At 37.6% G+C, this 16,642-nt stretch overlaps 1 protein-coding gene across 5 annotated transcripts in view; it reads right to left on the bottom strand.

The window, feature by feature from the left end:
• The window catches only part of DIO2 (iodothyronine deiodinase 2), a 184,448-nt gene that overhangs the window by 8,812 nt on the left and 158,994 nt on the right, over positions 1-16,642 (bottom strand). For 4 of the 5 annotated variants that reach the window (XM_050795879.1, XM_050795883.1, XM_050795882.1 and 1 more), the window contains exons 2-3: positions 10,460-10,521; positions 4,937-5,211 (exon numbers count right to left, since the gene is read on the bottom strand). In XM_050795879.1, coding sequence (XP_050651836.1) covers positions 4,937-5,158 — 222 coding nt within the window. In that variant the 5' untranslated portion in view covers positions 5,159-5,211; positions 10,460-10,521. Of the gene's footprint in view, positions 1-4,936; positions 5,955-10,459; positions 10,522-16,642 lie in introns of those variants that run through there. The other variant, XM_050795880.1, reaches the window with a different exon arrangement.

The raw sequence follows: 16,642 nt of genomic DNA, 5'->3' as shown, positions 1-16,642 counted from the left end.
AAACACTTTTTTTAGATATGGAAGTTTCCTTTAAACTAAAAGAAAATATTCTAAAAGGATATTACTGTTCATTCTCATCTCCCCATTTGGTCACCATAAAAATTAAATTCCTAACAGACCAGAGTTTCAAATGGAGAACTTCTTGGTTTGCTGGGTTATGCGCCCTGCTGAGACAGGCTGGGAGAATCACCATTGTCTTCGATGATGGAAGATTGTTTGCTCTCCCCAGGAGCAAAGCATTCCTTGACACAGAGCCAAAATGATGAAGAAAATAAAGTCGGTCCCATAATAACATTTAGGCTGCAGGAAAGAAGCTCAACAAAAACAAGTTATCCCTTGGTACTCCCAAACTTTGTTTTAATTTCCCACAGTGGCACAGAAAGTCTGGCCACAAGTTACCTATCATCTTAATTTCTTCTTCTTAGAGGGTTTGTGTTTGGTTTTTGTCCTTAATGAGACATATTTGCCAAAGAGGCATTCAAAAGGCATTTTTTACTCTTGCGGAAGAGTAATTAGGTCGGTACCTCTTTCCCTGCCAGCATTAGCTGCTCTAAAGAGAACCCTGCCCAGTATTTAATGCCCAAACACAAGAAGCATCATTTCCACTAATTGGTCTTGAAGTTCCGATGTTCCCAAAGGGTCCCTTTATTCTGCAAGGATCAGAAAGGACATACGTAAAATGTGATATTGTCATCGCTGACTTTTATCTCTCTCATCTGCACTATTACAGTGGTCCTTTCTTACGATTTTGCAAGCAACATCAACACAACACCAACAAAGGAGGTAAATAAAGGATTTGCATTTTTACAACAGAAGACATCTCTGGGCCAAGTTCAGATGTTGCAATGGACATCTTTATAAGTATGAACATGAACATAAACATATAGCATATATAAAAATTGGATTCCCTTGATGATGTTCAGTGTTCAGTGCATGGGGAAAAAGGAAATGCCGCTTTAGCATGTGGACTGTGAAATGCAGGGCAAGGGAGAGAAAAGAACCATTCATCAAGTAGAAGCAGAAAATACAGCATATACTACTAACCTTGTTTTTTGTTTTGGAGTTTTATTTCTTTTTCTTTTCCACAGCCTGAGAAAGGCTTGTGGACAATATATCACATAATCTCATAATAGAATGTAAAGCAAATTATAAAAATGAAGGGTGGGTGTGTGGCAGCAGAATTTTCACACATACTTCTTGCTGTCCAAAGCCCTGAAAATGGCTTTATTAACTATCAGGAAGTTTCAAATTCTTTGACATAATGACCAGGCTACATCAATGTCCTTAGAAACATGGCCAAACTATCATTAAGCAGAGATTTAACCATTTATATTCAGATTGGCCAAATAAATCAGAGTTGAAGAATAGGCTACGTACTCCTTCCTCTGAGCTCAATTCCCTTTTAGCTATTCTCTTTTTAATTTGTACCTTGAAAATGTAGCTCTAAGCTCTATCATTCCCCAATGTTTTATCCAAGTGATGGACAAGCTCTGGCTGTGGCCTGCTTTGTGTTCTTTGGGGACTGTTTCTCTCTTAAAAGGGCCATTTTCCATTGTGGAAACTAGTGTCAAAGGCTTGAGGTGAATGAAGAGGAGGAGGAGAATGTTAAAGAGACCCTTTCAAAACCAAAATTATATGTTCAAATGAATATGTTTTCTGTACCTCTGCAATATTAACCGTGCAGAGGCTAAACTGCCTGTCAGCATCTATACTGTGTGTTTACTTTTACACTTCATTTAGGTAAGAGCCAGGCTCCCAGACAGAGCAGTTTGCTTATTGGTTGCATGTTTTCAGTCTCTGAGCACCAACACAAGGATATACTGTTCAGATGCAATGACACTGACTGAAGAAACTTAAATAACAAACAAACACCTTTTATTCACCTCAGGGTCTCTCACCAGTGTCTATAGACTTTCCTTTCAATCAAAATTGTACACAGAATCCATCTCTTACTAAACTCACATTATCTTTAAAGGCTTCTCCATAAAGTTAATTCAAATCCTTTTCAACCTTTTAAGAAAGGGTTTATTTAAAAAAATAAAAAGAAAAGAAAAATTTATTTTGTTCTTTCTTTATTTCTGTGTTGCCCCTCGTGGAGGCAAAGCACAGGGATAATACTTTTACTCCACTTTCTCTACGTATGTTTCTGGGCATCTGACATGCAGCAACAAGGAGAATTAATAACGGCAAATCACATGTCTAGTTTTATCACATGGGCACACACCCCTCTCATCCTGGAAAACTTCACTTCTAGGGATGGGCAGCCTTGAAATAATGCAAATCAGGATTATGAAATAGTGTGATGCCATCTCAAACAGAACCTCCTACAATGTCTCTAGAAATGACTACACCCAAAGACAGTGGCACAGATGACAACAGCATTCAGAGAAGTGATTCAACCTGGTTGAGAGGTTCTGAGTGACCCTCAAATGCCACCAGAGAAACCACTACCCTTGCCATACTTGAAGACAGAAAGAGACCATCATTCAGTTCCAGCTGTGTTCATAATGTTTCCATTTATCACACACCCACTCCAGTCTTGTCTTTGGACATGTGGGTCCTGAGGTTGCTTCTACACATGGTAGCTATTACATAAATCATCAAAAGCAAACGTAATAACATCAGTCGTGAACTTGGTCACTAATCAAATCAGTAGGCAGGGACAAAAAAATACAGAAGAGGAATATACAAACCATATGCAAAAAGAAAAAACAAATCACTCATCCTTCCCAATTTCCTGGAATAGGAATAACAACATATTGCAACACAATGGAACACTATACATTAGTGAAAAAAACAATAAACTTTATTAAAGAGGTATTTGTTTGTTTTTCCATTTTATGTTCAATAAGCTGCTTAATGGGAGAAATAACCTCACTTAATATTTGTGGGTAACATTACAGCCCCCATTGTTTATGTGAGAGATGACTTTTTTCATGTTTTTCTTAATGAAACATGACATTTATATAAGAAATCTATGTATATAAGTAAAATTCTTCCAATAAGTGCTTTGTTTTTGTTTTTGTTTTTGTTTTTTACTTTATAGACAAAAGGCAATTGTCCTTCCAAAAAGTAAGAGTTTAATATAGTGAGATCAAACCACTGATATTTCCATGGTGTCTGCTAACACATATAAAATAGGATGTTGAACAGGGAACTTCCTAATTAATGTCTGATATACTTGTGTACTCCTCCACCTGCCTCCAAATTGCCTTCCTCTAAAACAAACCATAAAAACTTCCCATTCAATGTATACTTTTGTGGAAATGAAATGATGAATTCAATATCTACTTCTCTAGATCTCCCATCCTCTCTGACATGCACAATATAAACGAGTTTTTACTGTTAGAACTTTGAGCACCAATTCATATTCTCATAAAAGAATTTCCATCTCCTAAAAAGAGCTCTTGCTATTCACATTTTTAACAACAATAAACACAAACTCTCTTTAGGTTACTTAGGTTACTATCGGTCATAAAGACATGTATTGTGGTAAAATTTTCCTAGTTCACAGCAGATATTTTCTTCTCGAACATCTGATTTTCAGAAGAACAATCCTGTCCTGAATTCTTTGTAATTTTACAAGTTACTTCTTCTCTTTTCCTGGTGCATGGTTTTATTTTTCTAGTGTTTATTTATGGAGGACGCATTCCCTTGTGCCTCTACTATTTCAAGTTCCCCGTCTCTGGTTCTAAGGTGCTGCCTGCCTAAAGCACACCACTTCACTGAACACCTGGCTTCTATATTCCTCTAAAATACAGATGTACAGTTCCTTTTTCTGGCATCTTGGGCAAGGTCCCACTACACTTTTAGGGAAACCAAGATTGTCTATTTTGATAACTACTTTTGCCAAAATAGTTCATTCTTCTCAAGCCTGGTTGAGGGGGTGGAGGGGAACTTTAGAAGTCATATGGGCATAGCAGGTAGCAGAAAACTGACAAAAGACCAGGGCCAAAATCTTCCTCTATGCCCCTGAAGATCTTAGTTGAAAATGCTCTACCAACATCTCTAACCAGCAAAAAGCCTGGAACATAGTATTTTGCATTTAGAAACTAAGATCACCACCTCTGATTTTGAGAGAGCAGCCCCTGGACGCTACCTGACCAGGTAAGAGAGACCACTGCCCTAATGCTCATAACAGCTCTGAGATTTCATGAAGCATAGACCCATCATCTCTTTCTAGGGCAACATATTTTATTTTTGAGAAACAAAGTAAAGGAGGCTCCCCTTGCAAATGCTGGATTTCTGACAGCTAGTTTTCAGATTTTTCTTTTGCAAGTTGGTATCTAGTAACTCAGGACTCACTGCCTGAAAATCGCTTCCAAAGGGTTCAAGTTTGAATCAATGTAGAGGAGGTGGTACACCGCTGCTTGCTTTCATTAACTCTTACCTCGACCAGAAACCAAGCAGCTATGATGCCCAATCACACTTTCTATGACCATTTTCTTATTTTGTCAGCTGTTTGAGAGTTTTGAGTAGCGTTTCCCATTTCTTGCTTTTCAGTACCCACCCCTCGAGCATACTTCCTCAGTGTACCTCACTTGATAGCCTCGTATCAAGCAAAAAATCAAAATTCCAGTTTATGGCAAGAGCAGAATAAATGCAGCAGTCTCCTCTTCCCGATCATTTTCTGACTTTTCCCAAGTTATTGTACCAGCACAAATGCCTTCTACTCCCAAATCACAGCAAGATATGAATAACCCTTAGTAGAAAGACTCCTTATTAGGTCACACAGAGTTATTATGGCTTAATAGCTGTCACCCTCCCAAACTAACCTGTGCAACAGGTGTAGAAAGTAAACTTAGAGGCTCACTTGGCAGCTCCACAAATAGGGCTTCACAGCTCTCACCCCCGTGCTCCCAATGGCCTCTGGTCCCCAGCATGTGAGCCCCTGCCCCTGTAGACCTAAGGAGAAGCCCTTCTCAGTTCAGCTCACCTGTTTGTAGGCATCGAGGAGGAAGCTCTTCCAGACGCAGCGCAGTCCCTCTGAGGTCAGCATGCGCCGCCACTCTCCGCGAGTGGACTTGGAGCGGCTCAACAGCAGCACCACGTGCTTGAGCAGAATGACCGAGTCATAGAGCGCCAGGAAGAGGCAGTTGGAGAAAAAAACTGGCAGAATTTGCAGTGTGATCAGCAAGTCTACGCTGAGGATGCCCATCTTCTCTGCCTCCTGAGTCAGTTCCCTTGTGCGCTCTGGTTCCCCTTCACCCTCTTATTTAAAAGGGGGGTGGTGATAAAGGGGGTGGGGGAGGTAAGGGGGAAGGTTGGGGGTTGGGGGAGAAGGGGGAAAAAAAACTAAATTAAAAGGAAGCCCAAGTTGTCTCCTCTTTCAAAGAAGCAGAAATGGCAAGACTAAGTCCAGTCTCTCCAGCCCGGCAGTTGGAGTGTGCCCATCAATTCATTCAATTCGGAGCTGCTGCTTTTTTTTTTTTTTTTTTTTTCAGGATTTAAGATGTTAAAAAAAAAAAAAAAAAAAAAAAAACTGGCGTACTCGTCCCTAATCCAGTTACCCCTGTCAGAGTCCGTTAAAGACAGGCAGTTCTACTTTCATTTCCAAGCACCTATGAGACTGTGGCAGAGATTTTAAAATTTTCTTTAGCCTTTCATTGTCTCTATGATCTTTAAACGTAGCCTGTTTCTTTCTTGAATTGCCAGTTTTTTTTTTTTTTTTTTTTTTTTTTTTTTTTTTTTTTTTTAATGTGCTTTAAGGGTAGTTTTTTTTTTTTTTTTCTTTCTTTCTTTACTCCGTTTTACACACACTTTCTGTGCTTCTCTTTCTCCCAGTCTCACTTTCTTCCCCAGGAGCGACTGACTCCTCTTTTTTCTCACTCTCTGTCTTTCCCTTCTTGCTAGCTGTCTGTGGTGCAAAGTGCCTCTCTCTGCAGCCCAGTGAGTCTCCCTGACGCCTTTTATACATTCCCTGGCTAATTGCTGCAATAGAGAAATGAAAGCCTAATCTTGGTAAAGATCTTGACGTCATTGAGAAAGAGGGCTTTACTTTGGCCAGGACTGCAGTGAATAGAAAAGCAAAACTCGACAACTTTTTTTTTTTTTAGAAGGGGTGGGGGAGAGACAGTGGAATTTTGCTTTGTGATTTAAAGAGAGAGAAGAAAACTAATACCCTTGACAGCTTTCAGGAAATGCTTCCAAACTTGGGGAAAAGTAATTTAATATAATGTGCAGATTGATTTGGCCGACACTCTCTCTTCCGATTATCATTATCATTAATTTATGAGGGATTTTGGAAAGAAAGGATCCTGGAAGGCAGGTAGAAAAGACGAAGAGTTATCACAGGTGGTCTTTGCTCTGTTTCTTGGAAAATATGAATGTTTATATACAATCTTTACACCTTTATACCATGACTCCAATTCTTCGTAAGATCTGTGACCTAGGTCCTTTAAATTTTTTTGAGTCATTATCTTATTTAAGAAAATGCAAAGTGAGTTGTAGGTGGAAAACTTGTAAACTATTTCAGTACCATCACGGCATTTCTTTAAAGCTTCTTGCAGAAACTTGAATACAGGTTTCTTTTTAGTTTTACCCAAGCTTCTAATGAAAAAAAAAAAAAAAAAAATCCAAATTCCTCCAGACAGGGAAGGAACTAGGTGACATTCTTTTAGCTTCATTTTGCAGATAAAATTAAAACTTTCCATTGACTAGCATTAAGAAGCCAAAAGGCTGAGAAATTAATTATTTATGAAAGCTCTTTAAATTTGGTGTTTCACCTGCTTCTGTTAGCATAACCCCTAAGAGACCTGATACTTTAAAGAATCTTCCTTTTTGTTTGAAAAAAAATTTAATTAAATGTATAGGAGGTTAAGAGCAGACTGAATTGGCTCAAGGTGCCACCCTGACCATTTTTCAATGGCTTGCCTCTCCCATGAGTCTTTAGGATAGATATTTAGGCAGACAATGCTTTGGCAGAATGGCATGACCCCCATTTTATTCTACTTTTTCATCCTGTGTTACCTAACAGATCACCTCTAGGAATTATGTTTTCTTGGAAGAAGGTAAGGCAAGTACAGACTTCGGGATGGGGTGTAAAATTGTAATTGAAAATTAATTAGCTGAGTTTTCTATGTAGCCAGAGCTCTCATTAGGCATAAGCTAAGCAGTAGATGCAAGCTTGTGGTGAGTGTATTGTGTATTTTTTCCATGTGGCTAAAACCTTCATGATCACAGAAATAATTCAGAAGTCTAGACAAGAGTCATTAATTTGTGGTCCTGTGAGCTGAATTCTGCATATTGATGCATTTTGTTTGGTTGGCAGGTTGCTTTTTGCCTTTAAAAAATAATAATCAAAAGAGAATGCCTTTAGGTTCTGTGAGATCAGGGATTCTTGCCCACTTTGTTCACTGCTACCTCCCCAACACCTAGAACCATGCTTGGCGCACAGCTCAATGTGGATGTTCTGAATGAATGAATGAACAGGGCATGTAGAGGGCTTCTGCATTGCTCTACACTAGGGGGCACCATTCACATACAATAGGATGTGAATGGGGGGTGCCCTGGAATTGTAAAACGTGGTGGCCTTGTGCAATGCCCTCTCTTGTGACACAATTCTCAGCATTCCCTACAAATTATTTCATTTTTTTTCCTTAGTTTGGCTCCCGATGAGTTTTGAATTTGTATCTCATGGACAAAATTGTTAAATACTTCAAAGCTTAGAAAAATAATATAAACCATATAGAAAAATTATATTTTCCCTATGACTAGCGTACAATGTTAGCAAAAGAATATTACTAATATATACAATGTACATTTACTGCACGTATCTTCTCCAACTACTCAATGTCCTTATGGGAAAAAAGAAAGAAGAATGGCAGGGAGTTGACAACACGCTATTTTAACTGGTGGAGATACGAAAGCTATATTGCCATAGTTCCCACCAACAATGGCAGAATGCGTTGTAGACTCAGGAAATGCTGCTTCCACTCACTGCCCAAGCCTTAAAATCTCTCCCCTTCTCAGACCTTCATTCTACCTTGATTGAATTAAACCAGTGCTCCCCTGCAGTAGAGACTTCAGCAGCTTTAAACCAATTGTCTCTTACTCGCTTTAGCTCTGAAGGAGAAAAGTACGTTTGTGAATTGCAAGCTAAGGAGAGGGATTGATAGAAAATCAGAAAAACCTTTCTTTTAAATGCAAAGTTCAAAGCATATCCAGATTTTAAATGGTTATAAATTAGAATTAGGACTCTGTTGGGGGCTTTTGTTTCTTTTTATTTATTTATTGAGGTTAGATGTGTTTGAAGGGAATTTTTTTAAAAATACGAGAACAAAAAGATACACAGCCAATCTGATTATGTCATTTCTCAGATTTCTTCTGTCATTTTTCTAAACGAATGAATAAACAAATCACAAAACTGTGGGCCATTCCTCTAGCAGATAGACAATCTGTCCATCCAAGAAATTACATTTCTCCAAAGCTATTTCTTTTTTTATGCATGGTCCACAATTGCTTGTTCCAGTTATTAAGAGTATTTATCATATTGATTTTCAAGTAATTTTATACTCATTAAGTAATAAAATAATCCTAAGGTGACAGAGTATGATTTTTCCCATCATATAGATGAGAGAAAGCAGATTACCAAATTTAGGGAGTCCCAGCTGGTGTTGGAATATTTTCCCTAACTCTAAATAAGCTTCACTTTTTTTCTTTAATGTCTGTTATGGGTCCTGGTCATTATTCTGAGAACTAAAACCCTTGTCGAAAGTGGTTTGCTAGTAATTTAATCTTCAAAATGGCAAAGGCTGTGAGGACTTCACATCTAAGACTGTCCAGACTGAGGCTCCTTGTTTAGATTTCATGTGTCCTTTCAAAGGGCTTGGATAGCTTCTTGGTCATATATGTGTTCTTAGCAGCTTGGATATCTTCTTGGTCACGTATGTGTTCTTAGAAATCAACATGCAATGAGTTAAATGCAAAGAAATGAGTGGCATGTTGGTTGCATTTCCCCGTATGATGTTGTACATGGGGTTTAAATTCCAAAGAGAAGCAGCCTCGGGCAAAATGCTTTGGGCTTTTTATGAAAAAACCTTTGCAAAATTGTTTTAACTTTTTTATATTCCCATAGTAAAAGAGCATCATGTCCTACTGTTGCCTCTTTCTGGTTGGAAAATAACAAGTATATGAGTCACTAGCTTTTCTTTAGTCCTCTTCTTGACTCTAAAATTGAGATTGAGAAAATAAAGTTGGATAATCTGAAAGCAGTCTTGGAAATTTTAAGCACAGCAGTTGCCACTACTATTTCCTCTTTATATTTGAAGGAGCAGAAGAGCATCCAGACAGTTCTGTGATTTTAACGGTTCATACCATGGACTTTCAAGCTGTCTTTGTTTTGTGGAATTTTATTCTTTCTAAATCAAGTGATTTGTCAAGTGCATAATTAAAAAAAAGGCATTTCATTTTTACTTTATTAAAAACTTGTCAAATAAATACATTATAAATCCAAGAATGTCTGGAAACAGCAGGTATGCTGATTTTGGATTTGAGATTATGGTTGCCATACACAACCCCTAAAACAGCGCTGCTCTTATCAGGGCAAGGAATCACAAACTGTAGAACCTTCTGCCTCTAGCGACTGTGCCTGACAGGGAGTTATGATAAAGGGCTTACACCACAACTACTGAATCACTCAAAATTCCCCGTGGGCCCATCCATTCTATAAACACAGCCGTGTTCTCGTGCCTTGTGATGAAAGGAGAAGCTCAATGGATAAAATACACAGTCCCACAGTAAACTCTGACACACCTTGAGCAAAGCAACTTGGGGGCGGGAGGGCAGGCTGATGCCTTGGGAAGTCTGAGCATTGTCTCCCAGCAGCCCTCTCCGTAGGTTCCTCTCCAGTGCTGGCAGACAGCACCCATCTGAGGTGTTAATGCATTCTTCCCTCAGGAATTGTGGCTTCTCTTTAATTTTCCAGGCTACCTACTGGTAAGACAGAGGGGGGAAAGAAGACAAAGGAAATAAAAAGGAGAGAGAAAGCAAAAATGAAGAGAAAAAGGCAGATAAAGACAGTAGGAGAAAGGCAGGGAAAGAAAAGATTCAATGAATTGCCAGTGGAGGCCACCAACAGAGAGCCAATTAATGCCAACTGTGGCAATCCTTTTTGTGAGGCAACAGCTGCCCAGTATCTGGATGAAAGCCACCACCGCATTTCACAGAGGCCACAGAACAGCTGTTAGGAGACAACAGTAGCCTTCACTGGCGATTGGCCTGTCTAGATCCACATGGATAGCCAATCCCCTCCCCTTGCTGCCCAAACCTCTCCAGGTGCCTTGACTATTACTTGGTTTTGAGAACAGTTTATCAACCTCTAGAGACACCCAGAGTTGGGGATGGTGTGGGAAGAGGGATGGTAGGGGAATCAAGAAGGCTCTGTAAAGTTATACATGGTGAATTCATTCATAACCAAAAAAAAGGAAAGAAAAACTCAAAATGAGGAAATTGAACTCACCCTTTCTTTTCTGAAACTATGACTCAATCTCTTCTTTCTCCCTAAATCCTTGACCCAATGCACTAGACCAAAAGAAACAAAGGAAAATGGTCAAAAATAGCCATCATCTCTGGAACAACATTTCCTTTACTTTGTTTCATTCCTCGGCCCATAGGAAACCACCGGATGATATTAAGTTTTAAAATAAAATAGGTCATTCTTTATAAAAGGCTTTACAGCAGCTTTTTTAAAAAGTCACTTATCCATCACCTCCCTCACATGCTGAATATGTGAACACCAAGCATGGCAAAATATATTAAGAAACATGCTGGCTCATGCCATTTCAGAGGTAATGGTATAGTTTGTTCCCACTGAGAGCAAAGGATGCCACACCTCCTCTCTCAAGAATCAGTACACTAAGTAAGGCTCAAAGGAAATAAACTAGATATTCTATTCTAACGTTAGTGGAAATGAGGAAGCTAATAGAATTAACTGTAGCATGAAAAATTCCTGTTTGGTAAGAGGATAAAATACCTGCAATAAGGATGATTGTATAATGAGTGTGTTACCAAGGGAGGTTATGAAAATGTTATCAGTGGATTCACTCTCAAGGTAGGCTAATAAAATTCTCTCTCAAAACCTTTTCAAGCTTGTGGTACTCTTAAAATAATGGTTCAGAATAAGTTACTACATAACATTACATAAACAACAGAACTGAGCAACTGGCGGAACACAATAATTTATAAATTATTGTTCTGTTTCCATTTCAATTTTAAAGACTAATTTTTTTTGTCAGATTAAGTGAATCCTTATGCTTTTCTAAGAGGTGGTAGACAGGAAAGCATTAGTGTGTCTTCCAAGGACAAAATATAAGGCATGAAATTCGAATCTATTTTTTCATCCAGTCTCATTTATTAGATGGACACTGGGAGTCTTTTATCAAGATGTGACCACTTAGCTAAATGATTATTTTCAAAACAAATGTAAAAACAAATTTCCAAATAGTCATGCTTTACTATGTCAGGGAAATTTTCTGTTATGTTTTAAAGATTCTATAGCTACCTTCCCAAAATAAAACCATGACATTTTATGATTTTTATGTCAGTAATGAGCTAAATGATACACCAATCTAAGACCTCGAACTCCTCAAAGCAAATATCTCTATTGCTTTCTGATAAATGTTAAATAATACCAACTCACTCGCCAATTTGGCATTTACCTTTTATCAAGAGATGTCACATTCTGGTGAACTTCATAAGTCACAGAATCTATTTCTGGGGCCATAGAGGCCCATATGACCAGAAACAAATCTCTGATTTTATTTTTCTACCAGCAAAATGGAGGTTAAAATGTTTTCTCATATTTATACCATGTTCATGGGTAATATATTCAAGTTTATGAGAAACTTAGCTTTATTCTAAAAATATGTAATATAAAAAAAAATCTTGACAAGTTTTTTTGGAATTGCCCAAGTCAATAGATTCCTTCTAATAAAACCTTCTTTGTAAAAACAAACAAATAACAACAAAAACAGAAAGAACGAAACAAAGAAAAAGAAACACACACACACACACACACAAGCACACAAACAACTAAAAAACAGATCCTGGCAGGCAGGCCACATATTATTTTTAGTTTGAATTACCAACCTGTTCTACCTAACTTGATGGAGATTTTGGATGTAGTAGAAAATAGAAAAAATTATCTGTAACTAGGAACTCTATGGGTGGGTTCTTTGCCTAAAGAATAATAATAATCAACCTGAATCTTAAACTCAACCCTAAACTGAACCTGATGCAGAGCCCTCGGGAGAGGTATGTTCCTTACCTCTAAATTACGACATAACATTCCCTTTATTTTCCAAGATTCAAGGGAAAGTATAAATAAAAGCTGGCCAAATATTCCTGACCCTGGAAAACAAATGCTCTCTAAGTTTCCTGGACCAGAAAGGAGTAGAAAAACTTTTAAAAACGTAGGAGAAAAATCACTGACATTTTAAGGGACAATGTGCTTATCAAAGTAAAGCCTCAAGAAAATGCAATGTTTGGGCCCGGCACAGTGGCTCATGCCTCTAATCCCAGCACTTTGGGAGGCCAAGATGGGTGGGTCGCTTGAGGCCAGGAGTTCGAGCCCAGCCTGGCCAACATGATAAAACCCCATCTGTACTTAATATACAAAAATTAGCATGGTGTGGTGGTGCATGCCTGTAACCTCAGCTACTCGAGAGGCTGAGGCACGAGAATCGCTTGAATCCAGGAGGCAGAGGTTGCAGTGAGCCGAGATTGGGCCACTGCACTCCAACCTGGGCCACAGAGGGAGACTCTGTCTCAGAAAGAAAAAAGAAAAAAATGCAATGTCTGCCAATACTTTGGGTACTACTTTGCATGCTCTTTAAGAGGTCACTTAAATCATCCTACACAGAAATGTTTCCCTACTGTTCTGGGACCTGAAAACTATGGATCTCAAAAGATTGTCTTTTTATACAACAGACTCACTCTTCTAGAAGGACTTAGAGGGTACCAGTGGTTGGAAAAGGCAAATGGCAAAGCAGAAAGATGGAAGGTAGGGCTGGATTTAGATGAATGGATGTCACAAGGAATTTGAGGGCAGTGTAATAATAAATAGTATTTGATCGCCTTGATCAAAATAGATGCTAAATATTAGAAAAGTAGAGAAATATAAAGAATGGAGAGGTTAGTTCAATGGCAAGATATGAAATTGAAAGTCAATAGGCAAAATATTTCCCTTTCTATCTGTAGCCCCAGTGTAAAGACATGGGATATGTGAGAAAAGGAAAAGGAAAAAGCTAAGAGACATCGACTTACCTTAGAAAATCTACTCAAAATCACTCAAAGGACTGACAACTATAAGTCATTTTTATTATTATTATTTTTTTGGTTGAGTTAGCCATTTACTTACAACAAACATTTGTCGAAAGCTACAAAGTTAGTCATTGTGCTGGGCATTGAAAATAATCCTGGGTCTCAAAAAAATTTAGAGACCAGTAGGAGGAGACAGACATACAAACTAAAGAAGGCAACACGATGCTTCTTTACATGCTATAATATGTGCTATAATAGAACTGAATCGTACCGTAGAGTATAGAGAAAGAATTACCCAAATCTGTGTGAAGCCAGAGTCAAGAAAGGGTTAATGAAGAAAATGCACAGGCCCAGCTAAATGGAATATTGCAAAATGAAATTCATTCATGTGGTATCTGATCATGGAACAAGTTTAAAATCATTGTTTTGTATACATCGTGTTTGTAACATTTTATTATAAATCACTATGAGAGGAATTTACGTGGCATTTGACCTTAGAACATAATTAGGAATGGATGACCTTCTCTCAATAAGCATAAAGTTGATAGAGATCAACAAAAGGAAAGAAGCTCGTTACAATCTTTTGTGTGTGTGTGTGTGTGTGTGTGTGTGTGTGTGTTTATTGTTGTTGTTTCGTTTTTTTTGTTTTTGTTTTTGTTTTTTGAGACAGAGTCTCGTTCTGTCGCCCAGGCTGGAGTGCAGTGGCACGATCTTGGCTCACTGCAAGCTCAGCCTCCCGTGTTCATGCCATTCACCTGCCTCAGCCTCCCGAGTAGCCGGGACTACAGGCGCCCACCACCACACAATCTTTGTTTTTGACAGACCCTATCAGTATCAGCAAGGAACAGGGACCTGGGTACATCCTTTGTCTCCTTTTCAATTAACAGAAAGTTAGTACATACAAGCTTAATGAGTCTTAGCATCTAGATGTTACAGAGCATGGAAACTAGGAAGCAGTTCTTGGCAATGCTGTTCATTTATAGTTAAAGAATACATTAGTGGTGAAGATAGCAGCAACCAATTAAGTTTTAGTTCTCCATAGCCACACTTGTATAATTTGGAGCCATTCCTTTCATTTTGGGGTTGGCCAGGTACCTCACCAAGACATTTTTATAAAACATGTTGACATTCCAAATTAGTGACTAGATAATATTAGAGCCTTTGGAATTAGTATGAATATTAGTGCTAATATAATAACTAATATTAATGCTGCTTGTGGGGGGAACGGGCTTATAACTAAAAATGATTTTAATCTACATTTCCATTCTTCCAATTCTCCTCAGTCTAAACCTCAGGAAATTTCTCTTGCTTCTTTATTTGTGGTGCTTCTTACCTCTGTCCTCTCATGGCAAGTTACCTGAACAGTGCATAGGAGGCACGGCTAGAGACTTTGAGGATGTTTACTGGCAGTGGAATTGTATAGGCCATCTCAAGAAAGAGATAGAGATCAAGATTTCATGAAAATAGGAAGTATTTATGAAATACAGAGTCTCGTATATGTGTACAATGAACATTCTTATTTCCATATTCAGAGTATAAATTGCTACTGGGAAACAGTTAAATCCTGAGATTTTTTTAAAAAACTTTTTATCATGAAAAAATTTCAAACATGCAAAAGTAGAATGATGTGTATAAGGAACTACTCAGCATAAGTTCCTAACCAATCTTGTGTCCATCTTTATAATCCCTAGTGACTTCTTGCTTCCTATGTAATTTGAAGGACGTTCCAGTGAAGTTTTTGGTTTTCCCAGAATATCTACAACAGTATTATTGTCTACAGAAAGCATTATATAAATTAGCTGGCTACTTGATTTTTTTTCTTTTATATCTACCTTTTTGCTCACTCTTTGACAATCATCCATCAAGCTACTAAGAAACATATGGGAAATAGAAATTTTTTTTCCATCATTTCTGAGCTAGAAACCAATGTTTTGTCTGAGTACCTATATGCTACAGTGATAGGTGTTTTAAAAAAGGCAGAGACAGATAATAATAAAACCGTAACATTTTCATAAATTATTGAACCACAGTCATTTCCTTTTTTTTTCCCATTCATTTTTAATGGTATGCAGTACACATGCTGACTCAGAGTAAGATTGCTTTTAAAATTATGAGGTGGTCTCAGTTTATTCATTTACATGTGTCCCAAAATGCAATGTCCTACAAGGTATGACAAGAAATTGTCATCCAGGTCATAAGAATCTGACAACTGTGATAAAACAGAAGCAGATGATAAGAATTCATGGAAATAATCAATACCAAACTAATGTGTTTCCTAATGAGAAGCTTCTCATAATGAAACTTCATTGATACAAAAAACAAGCAATTTACCATAAAACAAATACTGTATGACTACAAACTTCTTAGTGCAGCTCATAATAGGTTTGTGCACCTTACTCTCTAAAGCCATTCCCCTTCCTGAGTCATTGACCTTGTCCTACAAGTAATAATCTCTTTCATCAGTGATCTGTCATCTTCTCAACTACTTACCATTCTAGAACAACCCCAAGCCCAGAAAGTGATGAATGGATATTTGGGAGGTTTTTATGGAAAATGTAATACCCTTCCCCATATCACCGATTACTAAGAGAGAGGTGGAAAGTGGGAGGGGAGAGGTGTGTGCAACTATTTGATTCTCTGCATTCTCTCTAACAGATGTATAAAATATTACCGGATGCTCTACAAGTATAGCGCACTTGCATATGCATGTACATTAAATTTTGTAGGTGTGCTTTGCTATATTGAAAAATGTATTCAAATAATAAATCTCAATACATGAAAATGACTTTCTTTTCCTACAATACTTAAAAATGCCAGGGCAATCTGCTTTCTATGATCAGACACCAAAGAACTAAACATTGAGTGATATCCAACTTTATGAGACACATAAAAATGAAATAAAAATGAGTAAGAAAATAAAGAGATAAACACTGTCAAACAGAAATGATTACAAAGTTGTAACAATCTGCATTTTTCATTGTTTTTTTTAATCTACTAGCCTTCCCCTCTATGAATTTCTTTTGCTTATTTTTCTTCTTTTAATAATGTTTGCTCCCATAATCATTGACATTAAAGTAGAGGACAGGAAGCAAGACTCAGTTTATATTTATTGGGAGAAATATAAGTAACTGGAAAATGAAAAAATTTCCTTTATTCTTGAATGTTTTATTTAGCAACTTTCATTTAATAGCTCTGAAAAACTGAACCTCTTCACAGGGATACTGTTTGTTTACCTTGTGCCATATGAAACTATCACATTCAACCTTTGCTTAACCTACAAAAACAGCAATTTCATATGGTTTAACTATTTGCTAATTTTAAATAGCAAAAAGTTTATAGATTGCCTTTCTACTTGAACTATATATGGTTATTTATTGGTGAA

The sequence above is a fragment of the Macaca thibetana genome, chromosome 7 (assembly GCF_024542745.1).
Source record: "Macaca thibetana thibetana isolate TM-01 chromosome 7, ASM2454274v1, whole genome shotgun sequence".
Taxonomy (NCBI): domain Eukaryota; kingdom Metazoa; phylum Chordata; class Mammalia; order Primates; family Cercopithecidae; genus Macaca; species Macaca thibetana.
This window is presented reverse-complemented; position numbering and strand designations above follow the sequence as displayed.